Here is a 16,190-nt window from a genome sequence, read left to right on the forward strand (position 1 = left end):
CATATGTAGAACTGCTGAAACAACCAGGCAACAAAAATGACACTAAAATTTTAGTTTAATCAAACATATTTATAGTGCAAATAATGTCAAACTCAGTGGAATGATATACTAGTTTTAACAAGCATTGCTTGTTAGTTTGCTTGTTTCAAAAAGCAAGACTTGAATGTGTTTGAAGTAAAAGTTTAGCAGTATGCTAGATTCTTACAAAATTTGTTTTCTACAATGATCCCAAAAGTTGCCAGTTATAGGCTTGGTATATTACATTAGCATGCTGTTCTGTTAAGAAAAACACTTTATCCATTATTCAACGCTCCATCAGATACATTTTTTTCCTGAAATGGAATGTAAAGCAATGCAGCAATGGGTACTCATTTCCATACAATGAAATATCAGAACAACTTTAGAATATATTACTTTCCGTTCACATTTCCAGTAGGGAGAGTGTTTACACAAGCTTTTTACGAAATCCTTCAACAGCACAGCTGTAGTAGATAACAGGAATGCTAGCTTTGAATTTAACACATCAATATGTACAGCACTTAAGATTCTGCATTAAGCTTTACACAAGTTAGACTTCTATTTGTCTGCCTGTTGTAGGAATGATGCCTGGAGTCTTAGGTCCACGAAGCAATACATAACTTTTGGCTTTCAGCAGAGCAGAACATCATATCTCCATGCTTTCACAGAAGTTACCATTTAATTGAAGTCTCGACTGGTAAGGATCAGGGGTGCCACTAAAGTCCAGACATAAAGAAGAAGACAAACCCAGCTTGAGGAGATCTTCACCCAGACAGCTGGCCATTTGCTTTTCAGTGTTTTAGTTTCAGCATCAGGACTGTAAAATTAATAAAAATGGTATATATCAACTGGTAGAAAATCTTCAGCTAATTCAACTCAATTATACAGCCTTTTGGTATGCTTGGTAGATATTTGCGATTAACTACAGAAGTATTATTCAGAAATAATATTTACGATACACCTTTCTCAGCATATACAGAAGAAAATCCTATTCAGTGTCACAAGATGAATCCTAACTTTAGTTTTGTGCAAAAATTAAAATTAACATTAAATTTCTAATTCTAAATTCTAAAAAAAATAGTTTTTAATATGTAAACAATTCCATATTGAGTTAGTAATCTACAGCAATAACTTTTTTGATTAAAATTGCTGTCAAGAATATACTCACCTGTACCAATTAGTAAGAGTCATCATTATGTAGAGGGAAGCAAGAGTTAACATGAAGTGGAAGAAGAAATAGCTATACTGGACACTATCCTTTTCATTGTCCGAAACCCGGCGGACTTCTCCATCTTCTCCATCAGCTGTATTTGGTGCATCATCCAGGATGACACTGTCACTGACAGACAGCGTCAACTTGTTCACTTGGCTGTTGTTAGAAGACCGGATGCTGCAAAACAAGGTAGAAGACTTCAGAAATCTAGCTGATAAAAAAGGACACTTTGAATTATGCTGGACAGCTGTAATTAGTTAAAATTCTATGAAAACTCATTCAGCTACTGTTGGTTCTGAAAACACAGTATGTACTTAAATGAAACAATTACCGTATTTTTCGGACTATTAAGACGCACCGGAGTATAAGATGCATCAAGATTTCGAAGAGGTAAACAAGAAAAAAAAAAGTTTTTGCCCTCCCCGGCCCACAGGAGCACTCTGCAGGCCTCCCACTCTGCACATCCCGTTTTTGCAAAAAACGGGCCCGTTTTTCGCAAAAACGGGACGTGCAGAGTGCTCCTGGGGGCTGGGGAGGGCAAAAATGCAACACATGGGTTTGGGAAGCCAAAAACTGGTCCATTTTTCGCAAAAACAGGGCACGCAGAGTGTTTGGGAGGCCTGCAGAGTGCTCCTGGGGGCTAGGGAAGGCAAAAATGCCCCCATTTTTGTGGAAAATGTTCTTGGCCTCCCAACCCCCCCCCCCCCCACGCATCACATTTTTGCCCTCCCCAGGCCCCAGGAGCACTCTGCAAAAACGGGACGTGCGGGCAGGGTTTTGGGAGGCCAAAAATGGCTGTATCCGGTGTATAAGAAGCACCAACATTTCCACCCTCTTTTCGGGGGGGGGGGGGGGGAAGTGTGTCTTATACTCCGAAAATTACGGTATATGGCCCTTTTCAAGAAACCATCATTCCAACCCAGCAATCGCTCAACCGGTCTCTTAACCTACATGAGGAAAGTTGTTGAGAAAATAGTGGGTCTGAATCAAAGTTCTGCAGATTATCTGGACTTTTTCAGCCTGGTTTTAGGTTGGTCTGGGTACAAAATTAAGACCACACTCACATTGTTGTGGGTGGCCTGTGGCAAGATTTGAGATGCAGAAATGCAACCTCATCAAGGGTGGTATTCACTTACCTTCACTACCGGTACGCAAATGTGAGCGCACGCGCCACCTCTGCGCTTGCATAGGGCCTTCTGCACATGCGCAAGCATCAAAAATGGGACGTGATTGCGTACAGGTAGGCGGGCGGAGCCTCCCACCGCCAACGCTATCGGTTCACCTGAACCAGATAGAACTGGCTGAATACCACCATTGAAACTCATGCTCCTGTTTGATCTCTTAGCTCCCTAAAATCAACAATCATGGCATCGGTTATGACATTTTTAGGGCTGAAAGTGGCAGGCACTATTATAAACACGGCTCTCCTTTACTGGGAACAGTGATTCAGTGTGAGGAGCGAAAAGTCAAGTCTTGGGTCCTCTGTTGTGACAGGACTGGATTCTCTCCTTTTATTTCATATCTACATTAAATTCCTGGGAGAATTCATCTGGGACATAGATAATACATCATATATAATATAATCAGATGTATAATATGCATTTCAGGTGCAGCAGGAAATGTGGTTCAGATTGTCCCAGTACCCGCAGGCTCTACTGGATAGGGACAAAGACTGAAGCTTAATCCAAGAAGACAGAGTTCCTTAACTCTGGAATCTTCCAATTCTAGTAAGATGCCAAATCTGACTAAGACGCTGAGCTTGTTAATCGAAAGGTTGGCAGTTCAGTGGTTCGATTCCCTAGTGCCGTGTAACGGGGTGAGCTCCCGTTACTTGTCCCAGCTTCTGCCAACCTAGCACTTCGAAAGCACATAAAAAATGCAAGTAGAAAAATAGAAACCAACTTTGGTGGGAAGGTAAACAGCGTTCTGTGCACCTGTGACGTTTAGTCATGCCAGCCATATGACCACGGAGACGTCTTCGGACAGCGCTGGCTCTTCAGCTTTGAAACGAAGATGAGCACTGCCCCTATAGTCGGGAACGGCTAGCACATATGTGCGAGGGGATCCTTTACCTTTACCTTGTTCAGAAATGGTCAATAATCCTGATTCAGAGTTCACACTTGAACGGCAGGTAATCTGGGGCTAAGTAGGCTTTTGCACAGAAGCAAACTGCACAAACCATGGCCACTCCTGAATCAGAAGACTGTTCATAATCACTCTTGCCCTGCTTATTTCTCATTCGGCCTATGTTGCAAATGGTTCAGAATGCAGCAGCTGGATGGTTTAGGTACTAGTCCAGAGGTCTCCAACCTTGGCAACTTTAAGCCTGGTGTGGACTTCAACTTCCATAATTCCCCAGCCAGCTTGCTAGTTGGGGAATTCTGGAAGTTGAAGTCCACCACGCTTAAAGTTGCCAAGGTTGGAGACCCCTGGACTAGTCAGTTTACCTATGTAGTACCATTACTTCAAGCGTTGCACCATATACCAACTCATTTCTACACACACTTCAAGCTGATTATCCCACCTAATGCTCTTCATGACTCAGGACAAGGTCTGTCTTTTGTCAGAGATTTTTTACTAATCCAATAAACTGTAAGAAGTTGGGTTCTCCTCAGGATCTCTTCCATAAGAACCTTGGGAGAAAGCTTCCTCAGTTATTGCTCCTTCTTTGAAATAATATTTCCTTTCCCCAAAATTTGATAGTTCACAAGGATTTTGGGTATTCCATAGATCCGTGATGGCGAACCTATGGCACGGGTGCCACAGGTGGCACACGGAGCCATATTGGTGGGCACACAAGTGTTGCCCTAGCTCAGCTCCAGCGCGTATGCGCACACTAGCCAATTGATTTTCAGGCCTTCCAGTCCCACCGGAAGTTGGGAAACTGGCTGTTTCTGGCCTTCGGAAGGCCTCCGGGGGGGGGGATGGGGAAGGCTGTTTTTGCCCTCCCCAGGCTCCTAGAAAGCCTCTGGAGCCTGGGGAGGGGAAAAAACGGGCCCACCGGGCCATCACGTGCCAAAAGCAGGGGGAAGTATGGGGGGGATCACGTGCGCATGCGCACCCGTGACCCCCCCCCACTCCCCCTGCTTTTGGCACGCGACGGCAAAAAGGTTAGCCATCACTGCCATAGATCATTAAGATCTGATTATTGGTCGATTAGAGGATTTTCCAGTACTAAGGGTATTTTTTTTCCTTTTGTTGGATTGCTGTGATTGCTATTGTTAACTTGCTTTGTATCTAACTCTGAACAGGCATAAATAAAAAAATGCTGTTAATAATAATTAGGACCAACTATCTAAGCTATTTCAGAAGGTAGATAATTGGAAATGATATGCAAGCTCTTCGGCACTCATTAGAGCACTTTGGCCAACTTGGGTATCCTCTAGTTGTATCTTGCAGTGGGTTTTTTTTTTTTAATCCGTATAGCTGTCAAGACTGATTCAGCATGACTGTTGCTGGTCCAGTTTTATTCTACATCAGACTCTTGTACCCGATGCCACGGGTACAAGAGTCTGAGGTAGAATAAAACTGGACCATTGGTTTAAGCTTACAAAAAACAAGGATCTTTTTCACATAAAGATCAACAATGGTCAAATTTCAGCTAAAACAAATTGAGTTTTAAAAACTAGTATTTAGTTAATTAACTCAAAAGAATTTAATCAGTATGGATCTTACTACAATTGGAAGACACTGTAAAGTGCTTTTAATTAGGTTATTGACACCACTTCAATCAAAACTAATTTCCCTTGATTTAAAGAGAGAGAAAGCTTCAATTTCATACATCCAAATTTAATATAATAAATAATAGATCACATTAGAATAGCTTCTAATTCAGAAAACATAAAACTTATATCTTACCTGGAATACAGGAGACAAAGCACAAAGATAATAAGCCCAACAATGTTCTGTGTATCCCACCACTGAGGTGATTTTTCTGGTATAGGAGTAGGAATAACAGTTGCATTCAATGGGATGGAAGTAGGTGCAGATATTTGGCTGATGATGTTCAGAAGGCTTGGGTTACAATGGCGGTCTAAAAAGAAACATTTTTAAGAGAAAACATATATAAACATATCACACACAAACACTATTCTGAGAATTATTGTTGTCTGTTGTCAAGTAACCTAAATAAGGATTTGGCATTTGTTACAATGAAGTCTCTCTACAACAAAGTGTTTGCAAGATGTTTCTTAAGGAATTCATGTGTTTCTAAAGAAAACAACTGAAATGTATAGCATAATGGTTTTGTTTCTGTCATACTATTGCATTGATAGAAGCTTACCAGGCTCATTAGACATGGCTGACCAAGTGAGGTACATGGTGTAGAGAGTAATCACAGAAGACTGGAGAAGACCAGAATGAGGTTGCTGTTCCTATTTGAGACAAGTAATTTTTAATAATGTAAATTATTTTATGATCAGAATCATGAAGGTTAAAAGATATAGCTAAAAATGCTTCATTTCTGCTACAGTATCAGGGTACTGGTAATCCTCGATTTATGGCCATAATTGAGCCTGGAATTATGTTTGTAAGTCAGGCAACATGTGAACGGATCTGATTTTAAAGCATTTTTTGTGAAGGTTGTTAAGATGGTCCATTTTACCCTATGAACATTTTTTGTCAATAATTGGAAGTAAATACCAGAAACCAGTGAAAAATATTGGAAATTGTGATGGCAAGACACTGCACATAGCCATAAATGAGCCAGCTGCCAAGTAGCCAAAATGAGATCACATGACTGCAGGATGTATACAGCCATTATAACTTGGGTCATAAGAAGCTTTTCGTGGTCTAAGTGGCCAGTCAAGAACTACTTTTATTCAGCATTAAGCACTGTCAAAGGGATAAAAATTATCTGGGGCACAACTCTCCACATCTTGTTTTTTGCAGCCTCTAGAACTCTCTCATCAGCCACGGAACCAAAGCATCAATAACTCACAATGTGATTTTCACCATTCTGAAGAAGGAAACACATCCAAACTGTTGTACATGTCCACAAATACATTTAGCTCTTAAAAAAAAAGAACTAACTTGACATTTTTCTCAAAACTCAAAATTGTGTGTCTGGCTTATATCAGCACATCACTCCAATCTCTCCCCTATCCCCAAAGTTAAAGCTAGTCCTTACATCAAAAGGCTACTCAAACTTGACCACAATAATTTATGTTCTGTATTCACTGATTTGTTCTTAGAAGCATTTGCAAGATATACAATCCACCAATATAAAACCTAAAGCAAAATAAATTGACTAAGTTTATTCATTTGAAAGCACTGCTTCATTATCGTACCTGGACTTTGGGAAGGATTGATAAGATCGATACAGCAATGCATGCGATCATATTAAAGCTGATGAAGCACTTGTTCTCAATACAGCCATCTGGTTTTGTGTAGAAGACATAGAAGAGTACGATCGCAATGAACGATAGAATGTAGTTCAAGATGGTGCAGGACAAGAGAGCTGAAGAAAACAAGCAGATCCCTCTTAGAAGTAATCAAGTGCTAAATTGGACCAATAATATTGTTTAAAGATGAAATTCATTTGTGGAAATAATTAGTCTCACATAGGAAGATCCTGGCTTTCTCCTCCACAGAGAGCATCATTTTATCCTATCAAGTGTGCGTAATTCTACCATCTAAAGCAAAAGTTTGCTTATAGTGGCAGATTTTGTACTTTTTCAATATTAAGGCACACTTAACCCTCACAAAGGGACATGGTGGCTCAGTGGCTAAGACACTGAGCTTGCCGATCGAAAGGTCGGCAGTTTGGCGGTTTGAATCCCTAGCACTGCATAACAGGGTGAGCTCCCGTTACTTGTTCCAGCTTCTGCCAACCTAGCAGTTTGAAAGCACATAAAAAATACAAGTAGAAAAATAGGGACCACCTTAGGAAGGTAACAGCGTTCCGTGCGCCTTCGGCGTTTAGTCATGCCGGCCACATGACCACGGAGACGTCTTCGGACAGCGCTGGCTCTTCGGCTTTGAAACGGAGATGAGCACCACCCCTAGAGCCGGAAACGACTAGCACATATGTGTGGGGGAACCTTTACCTTTAACCCTCACTGCATTTGACAATCATAGCATTATCCCTCTTTAGCATTATCCCATACAATCAGGAAGCAAAATCAGAAAATAAAACTGACATGCCCAAGGATGAGCAGAATATCCCAAAAGCTGGATGCAAATGGAAACAAAAAAACTATACTTGGTTCTTAAGAACATTCTTAGTATACAGACTTTGTTTGCTATTAACTATGTCTTCAGATGAATAATGCTGACATTTTTTTTAATGCAACCCCATTTTTTTGTCCTATGGAGGTTGTCACGTTTTTCAAACTTGGCCTCTTTTTAAGATGTGTGATGTTAGGATATGGTGTAAGTCTAACAAGTTGTCCAGGCAATATATGTGTTCTGTAACTTTAAATGTAATGCTGAGTAATTGTACTGCTGAGTCATTGTAATGACTAATGACTGCTGACTGAATGCTGACTGCAATTATCATAATTGTACTGTTGAGTCATTGCATTGCTGACTTCACTTATCTTAAGTGGATAATTTCTAATGTAAACTGTATATAAGGAGGAAGCCAAGCTATAGTCATTGTTGGACCTGCTCTCATCATTGCTTGACTGGAACTGTTGATTGGAACTGTTACTGTCGTGTGTGAAGACGTGGATGGATATTCTACCATCGTGATTTGTTACCAGCATTGAATTGCTGTTTATTACCAACTGCTGTTTGTCTGGTAAGAAGATATCTGTAACTTCGGACTGATTTGAATGGCTAAAGACTTGGATTGACTAAAAGACTATGCAATTGTTTTTCACTACAAAGTAAAAGCTTTGTTAAACCAGTTTGTATGTATTGTATTCATTACTCTCAGTACCGTTTCTCTGTGCACTTACTCTGCTGGTTGGTAACACAACAATATCCTTAACGTGACTTTCAACTCCTTTCAACTCAGTATGTCGAGAATTCTGAATGTTGAAATCTAACGTTTCTTAAAGTTGCCAAGTTTGAAAAACACTGTAATAGGTGGCTCTAACTACAGTCAATAAACTGCCCAAGCAAAGAGAAGCCCAAAGCAGCATGAATTAAAGCTGCTCTTTCATTTTGTTATTCATCAGCCAAATGACTCTTACCAGCATACCAGCACCTGGAATTTCCGTCTTCCATCCGTTCAACCCAGGATTCATTCCAGGAATGAGCAAAATCCACAAGCAGCAACAGCTGGATGAGAATGAAGAGGAAGGCACCTATAGCTCCAAAAACAAATAATACTAGAAAGAAAGAAAGAAAGAAAGAAATTAAGTTACTATCATGATAGCATCTGGTTAAATGTATCTCAATGGAGCCAGAGAGAATAATCATCTTCCATGTGATGTATTGAACAGGGATGTGAATGATGGGGCTATAACCCAAATAGGGAAGACAGATAGAAAGCTGATCAATAATTTTCTCCATTTATATACTGTACATACTTTCATTTGTATGCCTTTTAAAACTCATAAAGCTATTTCAGGTGCTATGAAGATGACACAAAATGCCTTTCTGGTTGGTGCTATGCCAGGGAATTTATGATCAGGTAAGAATTTGTCTAAAACAATTCATGAGCAATCTTTTATTTATTTATTTATTTTATTTTATTTGATTTCTATACCGCCCTACTCCCGAAGGACTCAGGGCGGTGCACAGCCAAACAATAAAATACATACATACAAAATTTAAAAGTGGAATTAAAATCAAATTAAATAGTTTTCCCCCAAACAAATTAAAACCCCAATCAATTTAAAACCAATTTTAAAATTTGAATATATAAAATACTAAAAAATATTAAAAATTAAAAATCTTTTATAAAAGAGGGAGAAAATTAGGCCAGGCCCGTCTGGTGAAATAAAAGGGTCTTTAAGGCGCGGCGGAAGGTGTGTAGATTTTAAAAGAAATTCAGGTGCATGCAGCACAAGGAGTGCTTTGAACTACATTTAAGGATAAGCATCCTATTTGAGAACGATCGCAGTTGAACTCTAATGTGGATTTGAAGATAAATGGGAGAGCCACTGTATGCAGTGGCTAAGTTGCTGGCCTGAAAACCAGGAAGCATGAATTCTAGTCCTCTCTTAAGACTGGCTTGGTGACTTGGGGCTAGTCACTCTTTGTCATCCCTCTCCACCAGGTTATTGTTGAGGAAAATAGGACATGGGAACAGTAAGCATGTATACCTTGAGTAAATAAAAAATAAAGATGGGATAAAGACCCAATATATTTGAAGAAAACCCAGGATGGCAAATTGGGAAAGGTTATACATACCACAGAGGACATATTTGCAAATATTTGCACTTCTATTGTATCTCTTAGAGTTGTAACATACTATTGGAGTAGTAATTCTAAAGTCTGATCATCTTACAAAGAGGGAAAAAAATTATACCTTGCTCATGTCACTCCCTTTCCCTCATGATCACTCTGGCAGCCAAGTTTTATAGCCTAATAGAGTTTGGAGCTTGTGTCCCATGTGCAACATTTACTTTTGCTTTCTTGAGTAGATTAACATGAAAATGTATGTACAGAGGGTGTGCCTGTATACATGAAAGCAAAGGACTGGTTTTCTATTAGATGTCTCTCTTCCCTGAAGCCATTATGATTGTAATAGCTTGATGGAGCATTGAGTAGCAACCACTGTGTAGCACACATTCATCTAAATCCCGCTCTAGTAATTCTTCCTTGGACTATCAACCGGCTTTGTCTATATAAGCATTTCATTCACTGGATATTATTTGACATTTTTAAAAAAATAATTCCGACTATTATAGTTCAATAAATGATGACATTTCCTGATCCATGCACACTTGCCTCTTGTGAAAGACCCTTCTGGAATATAAAATGCCCCAACCATGATTCCAACGATTGCAGCTACTTTGAAGAACCAAAATCTATTGAAACATAAAGAAGACAATTGAGAATTATTTCTCTGCCTATATTAAGTTAACAAAAGTAAATATGTCTAACAGGATGCATCTGGCTATAGGAATAAGTCTCATTGGTGATTTTTAATTGAAGGACTATAGTAAGAGGCAGTTTTTAATATCTATGACCCGAGAAAATAAGCCAAAGTTTGGATGTTGGGTATTTATTTATATACCATCATAATCCCCAGGACTTCAAGCAATTTACTAAGCATATAACAATCACACTACCAATATAGCCAAGAATAAGGGATTGTTATTTGCAATATGTAGAGATTACTAGGTTACCCTCTCCTGTTAAATTTATATCTGGAATTATATAAACTGAAATTAATCATTATCCTGTTTCATTTCATCGGCATGTATTTATTCAACTTTCCTGCTTGGAATAATGAGTGTTTCCTACTTTGACATTTGTGTTAAACCCATTCAGTTTTGGAAATTTACCATTTCAGGCTGTGGACAAAATAAATAAGGGATTGGTCCCCTTTTTCCATCTAACTCACCCATTGTGGATGGCAGCCCGTGGGTCTTTACTCGATTTCACTTGTATCATAAGTAAGGCAAAGAGGCAGAAAAATATGGCCATAGCAAAACTGATTCGATAGACAGCTCTATATCCAACCAAAGCTTCACAATCAAAGCCATCACAAAAACCAGGCACCTAAAAGAGAACAATAAATTCAAAAACTTTAATTATATGCAAGTAGATTATACAATATTCATTTTCCTCAAATCCTAGTCTTACAGATGATAATCATGATTGAAAATCCATGGTTTATAAGTTGTTATTTTGTACCGCTCCAGGTTAAGTTATGTTATCAAGCTGACCATCTATAGGAAGTCCTCGACTTACAAGTGGTCACTTAGTGACAGTTTGAAGTTACAACAGGGCCCCAAAAGCTACTTACAATTCAATGTTGAAGATACAACACTGTAAGAACCCCCAATTGGTCACGTGATCACATTTTAACCACTTAACAACTGGTTCTCCTTTATGGCCATTTGCAGCATCCCACAAGTCATAGGACTGCAATTTAAAATTTGGCCAGTTTCCAGAGTTTACCTCCAGTTTCTGGCAAAAAAATGCTTAGTGGGCAAAATGAATTTGCTTAATGGCATCTACTCATGCCACTGCATTTGCTTAATGACCATGGTAAAAAATACAAAATATGACTCGCTTAATGATAACAGCTTACAACTATAATTCAAGCTCAATCATGATCTTAAACTGAAGGCTCCCTGCACCCAGAATGCCAGGATCTGCTAGCTCATTCTATCCTAAAATAGCTGTTGCTTAACAATGCTCCTATAGTATAAGCATTCCCAGTATATTAATCCAAGTCTGTGAAGACTCTGCCATTATTTACAATTCCAAGGAGATAATATATTTGACTGGGTGCAGATTCTGATTCAGGACTTAATGCTGGTGCAGACCAAGTCAACTCAGTTTGCTCATGTCTAGGGATCAATGTTTAATAGATTTCCTAGTTTGGTCATAGCTCATGGAGAGCAGAATAATCTGGAATTAAGTTCCAGTTTTTCGAAAAGCATTCAGGTCCAGTATATTATTATCAGATATAGTTAGGAGGGAAAATTAAGCTTTAACAAAGTTTGTATATATGTATGCGATATATATGTGTGTGTGTGTATATGTATATGTGTGTATGTATGTATAGATATAGAGGGGGGGGAGGGAAGGAGGGGGAGGGAGGGGGGGATAGGACCATAAAGAGATTAAAGTTCTCTTTTCTGTGGCCAACATGCAAGAGATGCTTGTTGAAAGATGCAATTATCATTATCATCATCATCATCATCATCACCATCACCATCATCATCACATAATCCGCCAATACATCACACAGTCCTAAACGCTTGGGAAGTGTTCAACTAGTGATTTGGGATATGAAATCCAGCATGGTCATCTTGTTTGCTGTGTATAGTCATAATACTACTACTACTACTACTACTACTACTACTACTACTACTACTAATAATAATAATAATAATAATAATAATAATTATTATTATTATTATTATTATTATTATTATTATTATTATTATTATTATTATTATTATTATTATTATTATTATTATTATTATAGCACTCAACAATGAACTAAAGGGCCACAATCAGTGAGCTGTGAGCTGTTGGACAGTACTACTTGGTCTGTTGTGTGGATGTTTGGGTGGTTTGGGGTGGAGAATCGTGGTGGGTGGGAGTGTGTTTGGGGATTGTTATGTGTGTTGGACCTGGTCTTTGGGTGTTAAGTGAATTTCGTTGTATGGGTATACTGGGTATACTGGGTAATATGGGTATACTGCATATACCCATATTGTACAATGACAATAAAGTTGTGTGTGTGTGTGTGTGTGTATGTATGTATGTATGTATGTATGTATGTATGTATGTATGTATGTGTTTTCTGACTGTAATCCTTGAGAAATATGGAGCCCATTCCTCTCTGCCATTTCAGAAATATATATTCCATAAAATTCTGACTAAGAAAAAATTAAAAAGAAATGCTTGCTTGCTTGCTCCAGATTTTGAAATCAGGGTGCCTAAGAAACAAAAAAAGGTGGCAAAATTTCTACCAAGTTCTGCAGCTTAAACCTGAAATGCTGATTTTTCAAATTAGTCTGGACTGGAGTCTTATTGCGCCTAATAAAATGATCGTATTATTATTAAGAACTCAACAGAAATTCCACTAGTTTTTTTCTTTCAACTTTCAGTGTGCCTCTATCTTAAGTGGAGGAAATCAGTCCCCAATGATATGTATTATAAGCAAGATTTTAAAACCTCAGGACCTCTTTTAGATGTTTCTCCATTCCTGGTGCCAGCATGATGCATGCAACAAGAGTACTAAGAAGAAGCAGGAAAGCATAAATGAGCCGAGTAACTGTAGAATTCTTGCTGTTAGGACAACAGCGACATAACAAACATGACGCCCCACTGCAAAGACATGGAATCTATAAAAAAAAGAGGAATAAATGAGAATATTTAAGTATTAGCAGTACTATACATCCTTTCAAAGATACTTATTTATAATGGGCTTAGTGTAGCCACTGCCCTATTGGCCACATGTGACCAGGGCACACACTATGTGAAATGCATTGAAACACTGAATGCCAAATTAGAAAGGCCAACTTAGAAATGTCTTATGATTAGGAGAGTACTAATTTCTAGCATATTAACAGTCCAATACAAGTTTAACGCTCTGATTAGCATGAACAGCCCATCTGGAAGCCTAGAGAACAATGGCAAAATACTCATATTGCAAGAAAGTTGTAGAAGTAAAGCCAAATAAATAAATCATGCAAATTCTCTCCAGGTAGTCACATTAATGAGTGGTTATATATTTATCTTAACTGAAGCCTTCAATTAAACTTATTTCTGGTGATATATTTTTACTTTCTCATGACATAGTATATTTAGGATTAGTTTTCTCTACAGCAGGGGTCTCCAACCCTCAATCCGTGGACCAGCATCGGTCCGTGACATGCCAGCAACTGATCCACGCAAACAAGTGAAGCCCCATCCACTGGATGCAGGCAGCATGTGAAACCACGCCCCCTCTGATCTGTGGAAAAACCTCTCTCCACAGAACCGATCCGTGGTACCCAAAAGGTTGGGGGCCACTTCTCTAAGGGGAGGTCGACTCCAATCAGTCCTACTGAACTGCTGCAATGTAAACGTAGTAGAAATGCTGTTCTTCGTTACTGTGTGCATTGCATATCTTAATTCACACCTACAATTTGTATGCTCAGACTTCGCAACTAACAACTACTAACTAGAACATAGTTGAGCATTCTACCTAACCCGTATCAACTCTGGGCAATAACCAACTCCATGTTATTAAACTCCCAACCAAATTAAGAGGGTAAGGCAAAGAAAAATATTGTTATACTGAAAAGATGACTGGTGAAGATTAAATGTAAATATCAACACTGAATAATAGAAAAACTTTAATTTTCCAATGGTTGTATAGAATGGATGGAACTACTATATAAATTAGTGAAGCATTGGGTGTTTTTGAAAGTTTAGCAATTCACAACATACCTAATATATTTTATTGTAGGAAAAATCTATATCAGCCAATTAGCATAGCACTTTGTACTTTGAATAAGTCTTAGTTCTGCTCAAACTGAAAGCAATCCAGAGGCACTCAAGTTGAAGCTTTTACCATCCCGATTCCCAAGCATTTTAATGTTTTAATTTCTCCAAAGAGCAGAAATATGAAAGCAGCCTTTGTTCACTTTGCAATCTCTGCCTTCTTTAAAGTTATTCCCTTTTGTCAGCCTTCATTGTAAATATCATTGTTCTAAATGCCTGCAAACCAGTGAAAATGAATAGATGTACTGTCTCTCTCCTCTACAGCCTGCAAAGATATCCAAGTTCTAAACTATTTTTTAGGGAATAAGGATGACCCCCTAAGCCTGTTTAGAACAATTCACTGGGTTTAAAGAAAAGAAGGTTAAATTAAAGGGTTAGAAACACTGCAATGGCTCTAGTAACCTCGACGGGTTTGGTTACTATGTGGACATGCCATCGACCACACTCCAAAGGTTATGACTCAGCAGCCATTTCCTGGCTGAGACATAAGTACCATTCTTAGAGATTAAATCACATGCCACAGGAAACGGAGGGAAGGAAATGAAAGTACAATCATAACACGGCCATAACAAACCTTTGAACAAAATCATGAGCTACGGGGCCTCCAATGTTTACTACCCCATCTTGACAGTTGTATTTACACAAAATAACAAAGTATGTACGTTTTCACAATTTGATAGGGCTTTTTACCTTATCGCCCATTCTCTGGGGTTCAATGGGTTGAAAAATTATTTAATAAAATCATTTTAAAAAGTTTGATCGAACGCCTTGTGTTTTTACAGTTCTTGGAAGAATGAATATTCATTCGAATGGCCAGGAGATTCACTCCCAGGTTTAGGATCACAGCCTATTGAACGTCTTTTGGAGGACTCACCTGTCGCTAGGCGGATATCCCAAAAGAGGAGCAGAAGACCCCGTCCCCCTTGTTTATGTCTCCTCCTTTAGACCAGGGATCTACAACCTTGGCAACATTAAGCCTGGAGGACTTCAACTCCCAGAATTCCCCAGCCAGCTTTGCTGGCTGGGGAATTCTGGGAATTGAAGTCCTCTAGCTGGCTGGGGAATTCTGGGAGTTGAAGTCCTCCAGGCTTAACGTTGCCAAGGTTGGAGACCCCTGGTTTAGACATATACCCGAGTAATGATCGGGATATCCGATTTGCCAGATTTTCCATTAAAAAAACCACAGCAGACTTTGCTCCTTTGGAGGATACAAAGCTACGGATCTTCGACTTTCATTTCCCCCTGGTTGCTGGAATCCAGGTCCCCGCTAGCTCGATCCAGTCCACCTGGACTGGGATCCATCTCAAGGCTGATCGGCCCCGCCGATCCCGCCCCACCCCTCCACCTCCGGACTCACCCAACTGGCCAAAGAGCAGACCCCGAGCACTGCCCCCATGGTGACAGCGATGCCCCCGCGCAGCTACTGCCAACTCGCTCCAACCCCGAGCACTATCAGCGCTTATCGCGGGCGCTGCTAGCCCAGGCGACACCCTGTCGGGACGCGCTGATTGGCCGCGCGGACGCTGCTCCCCAAGCCAGTCATCGGAGAGGGGGGCGGAGAATAATGAGCAGACCAATGGAAAGGTTCGGCCCGCGGTTCCGCGAAGCCAGAGAAGGAAAATGGCGGCCACCTTAGCAGCTGGCCAAGGGGTGGAGGGAAGCCTAATAAAGGAGAAGTGCGCTGATTGGGTGGAGGGTTGTGATGGACGGGAGATTATTGTCTGCATTGACCAATGGGAAAGTTAGAATTCTCAGAGGAGGAAGAGTAAGCTGGGGGGGAGGAGATGAAATAAGGGCAGAAGCATTTCCTCCCGTGTTCAGTCCCGCAGACTTGGATACAGTACTGTATCTGGGGCAACCGTTGGTAAATGCGCGGTTGCTTCAAGTA

General features: G+C 39.8%; 1 protein-coding gene across 1 annotated transcript; it reads right to left on the minus strand.

Annotated features, from left to right (window-relative positions):
- Positions 1–37: 37 nt before the first annotated feature.
- SERINC3 (serine incorporator 3) lies at positions 38–15,966 on the minus strand. Its single transcript, XM_060689639.2, has 10 exons — positions 15,660–15,966; positions 12,997–13,158; positions 10,695–10,852; positions 10,076–10,155; positions 8,371–8,508; positions 6,520–6,689; positions 5,514–5,604; positions 5,090–5,264; positions 1,187–1,408; positions 38–835 (listed from the first exon to the last, which is right to left on the minus strand). The coding sequence occupies exons 1-10, from the start codon at positions 15,696–15,698 to the stop codon at positions 697–699; spliced, it is 1,374 nt and encodes a 457-aa protein (XP_060545622.2). The 5' UTR covers positions 15,699–15,966; the 3' UTR covers positions 38–696.
- Positions 15,967–16,190: the final 224 nt, after the last annotated feature.

Source organism: Pantherophis guttatus, chromosome 3 (assembly GCF_059756535.1).
Source record: "Pantherophis guttatus breed Tessera chromosome 3, ASM5975653v1, whole genome shotgun sequence".
Lineage (NCBI taxonomy): Eukaryota > Metazoa > Chordata > Lepidosauria > Squamata > Colubridae > Pantherophis > Pantherophis guttatus.

What these genes read in the sequence shown, in the direction of transcription:
- SERINC3 (XM_060689639.2), bottom strand. Translation starts at nt 15,698, where the DNA reads ATGGGGGCAGTGCTCGGGGTCTGCTCTTTGGCCAGTTGG. An exon ending in TTCCAGGTGCTGGTATGCTG is followed by an intron (nt 6,690 to 8,370) that starts GTAAGAGTCATT and finishes TGTTTTCTTCAG; the next exon opens with CTCTCTTGTCCTGCACCATC. An exon ending in AGCCATGTCTAATGAGCCTG is followed by an intron (nt 5,265 to 5,513) that starts GTAAGCTTCTAT and finishes GTTTCTTTTTAG; the next exon opens with ACCGCCATTGTAACCCAAGC.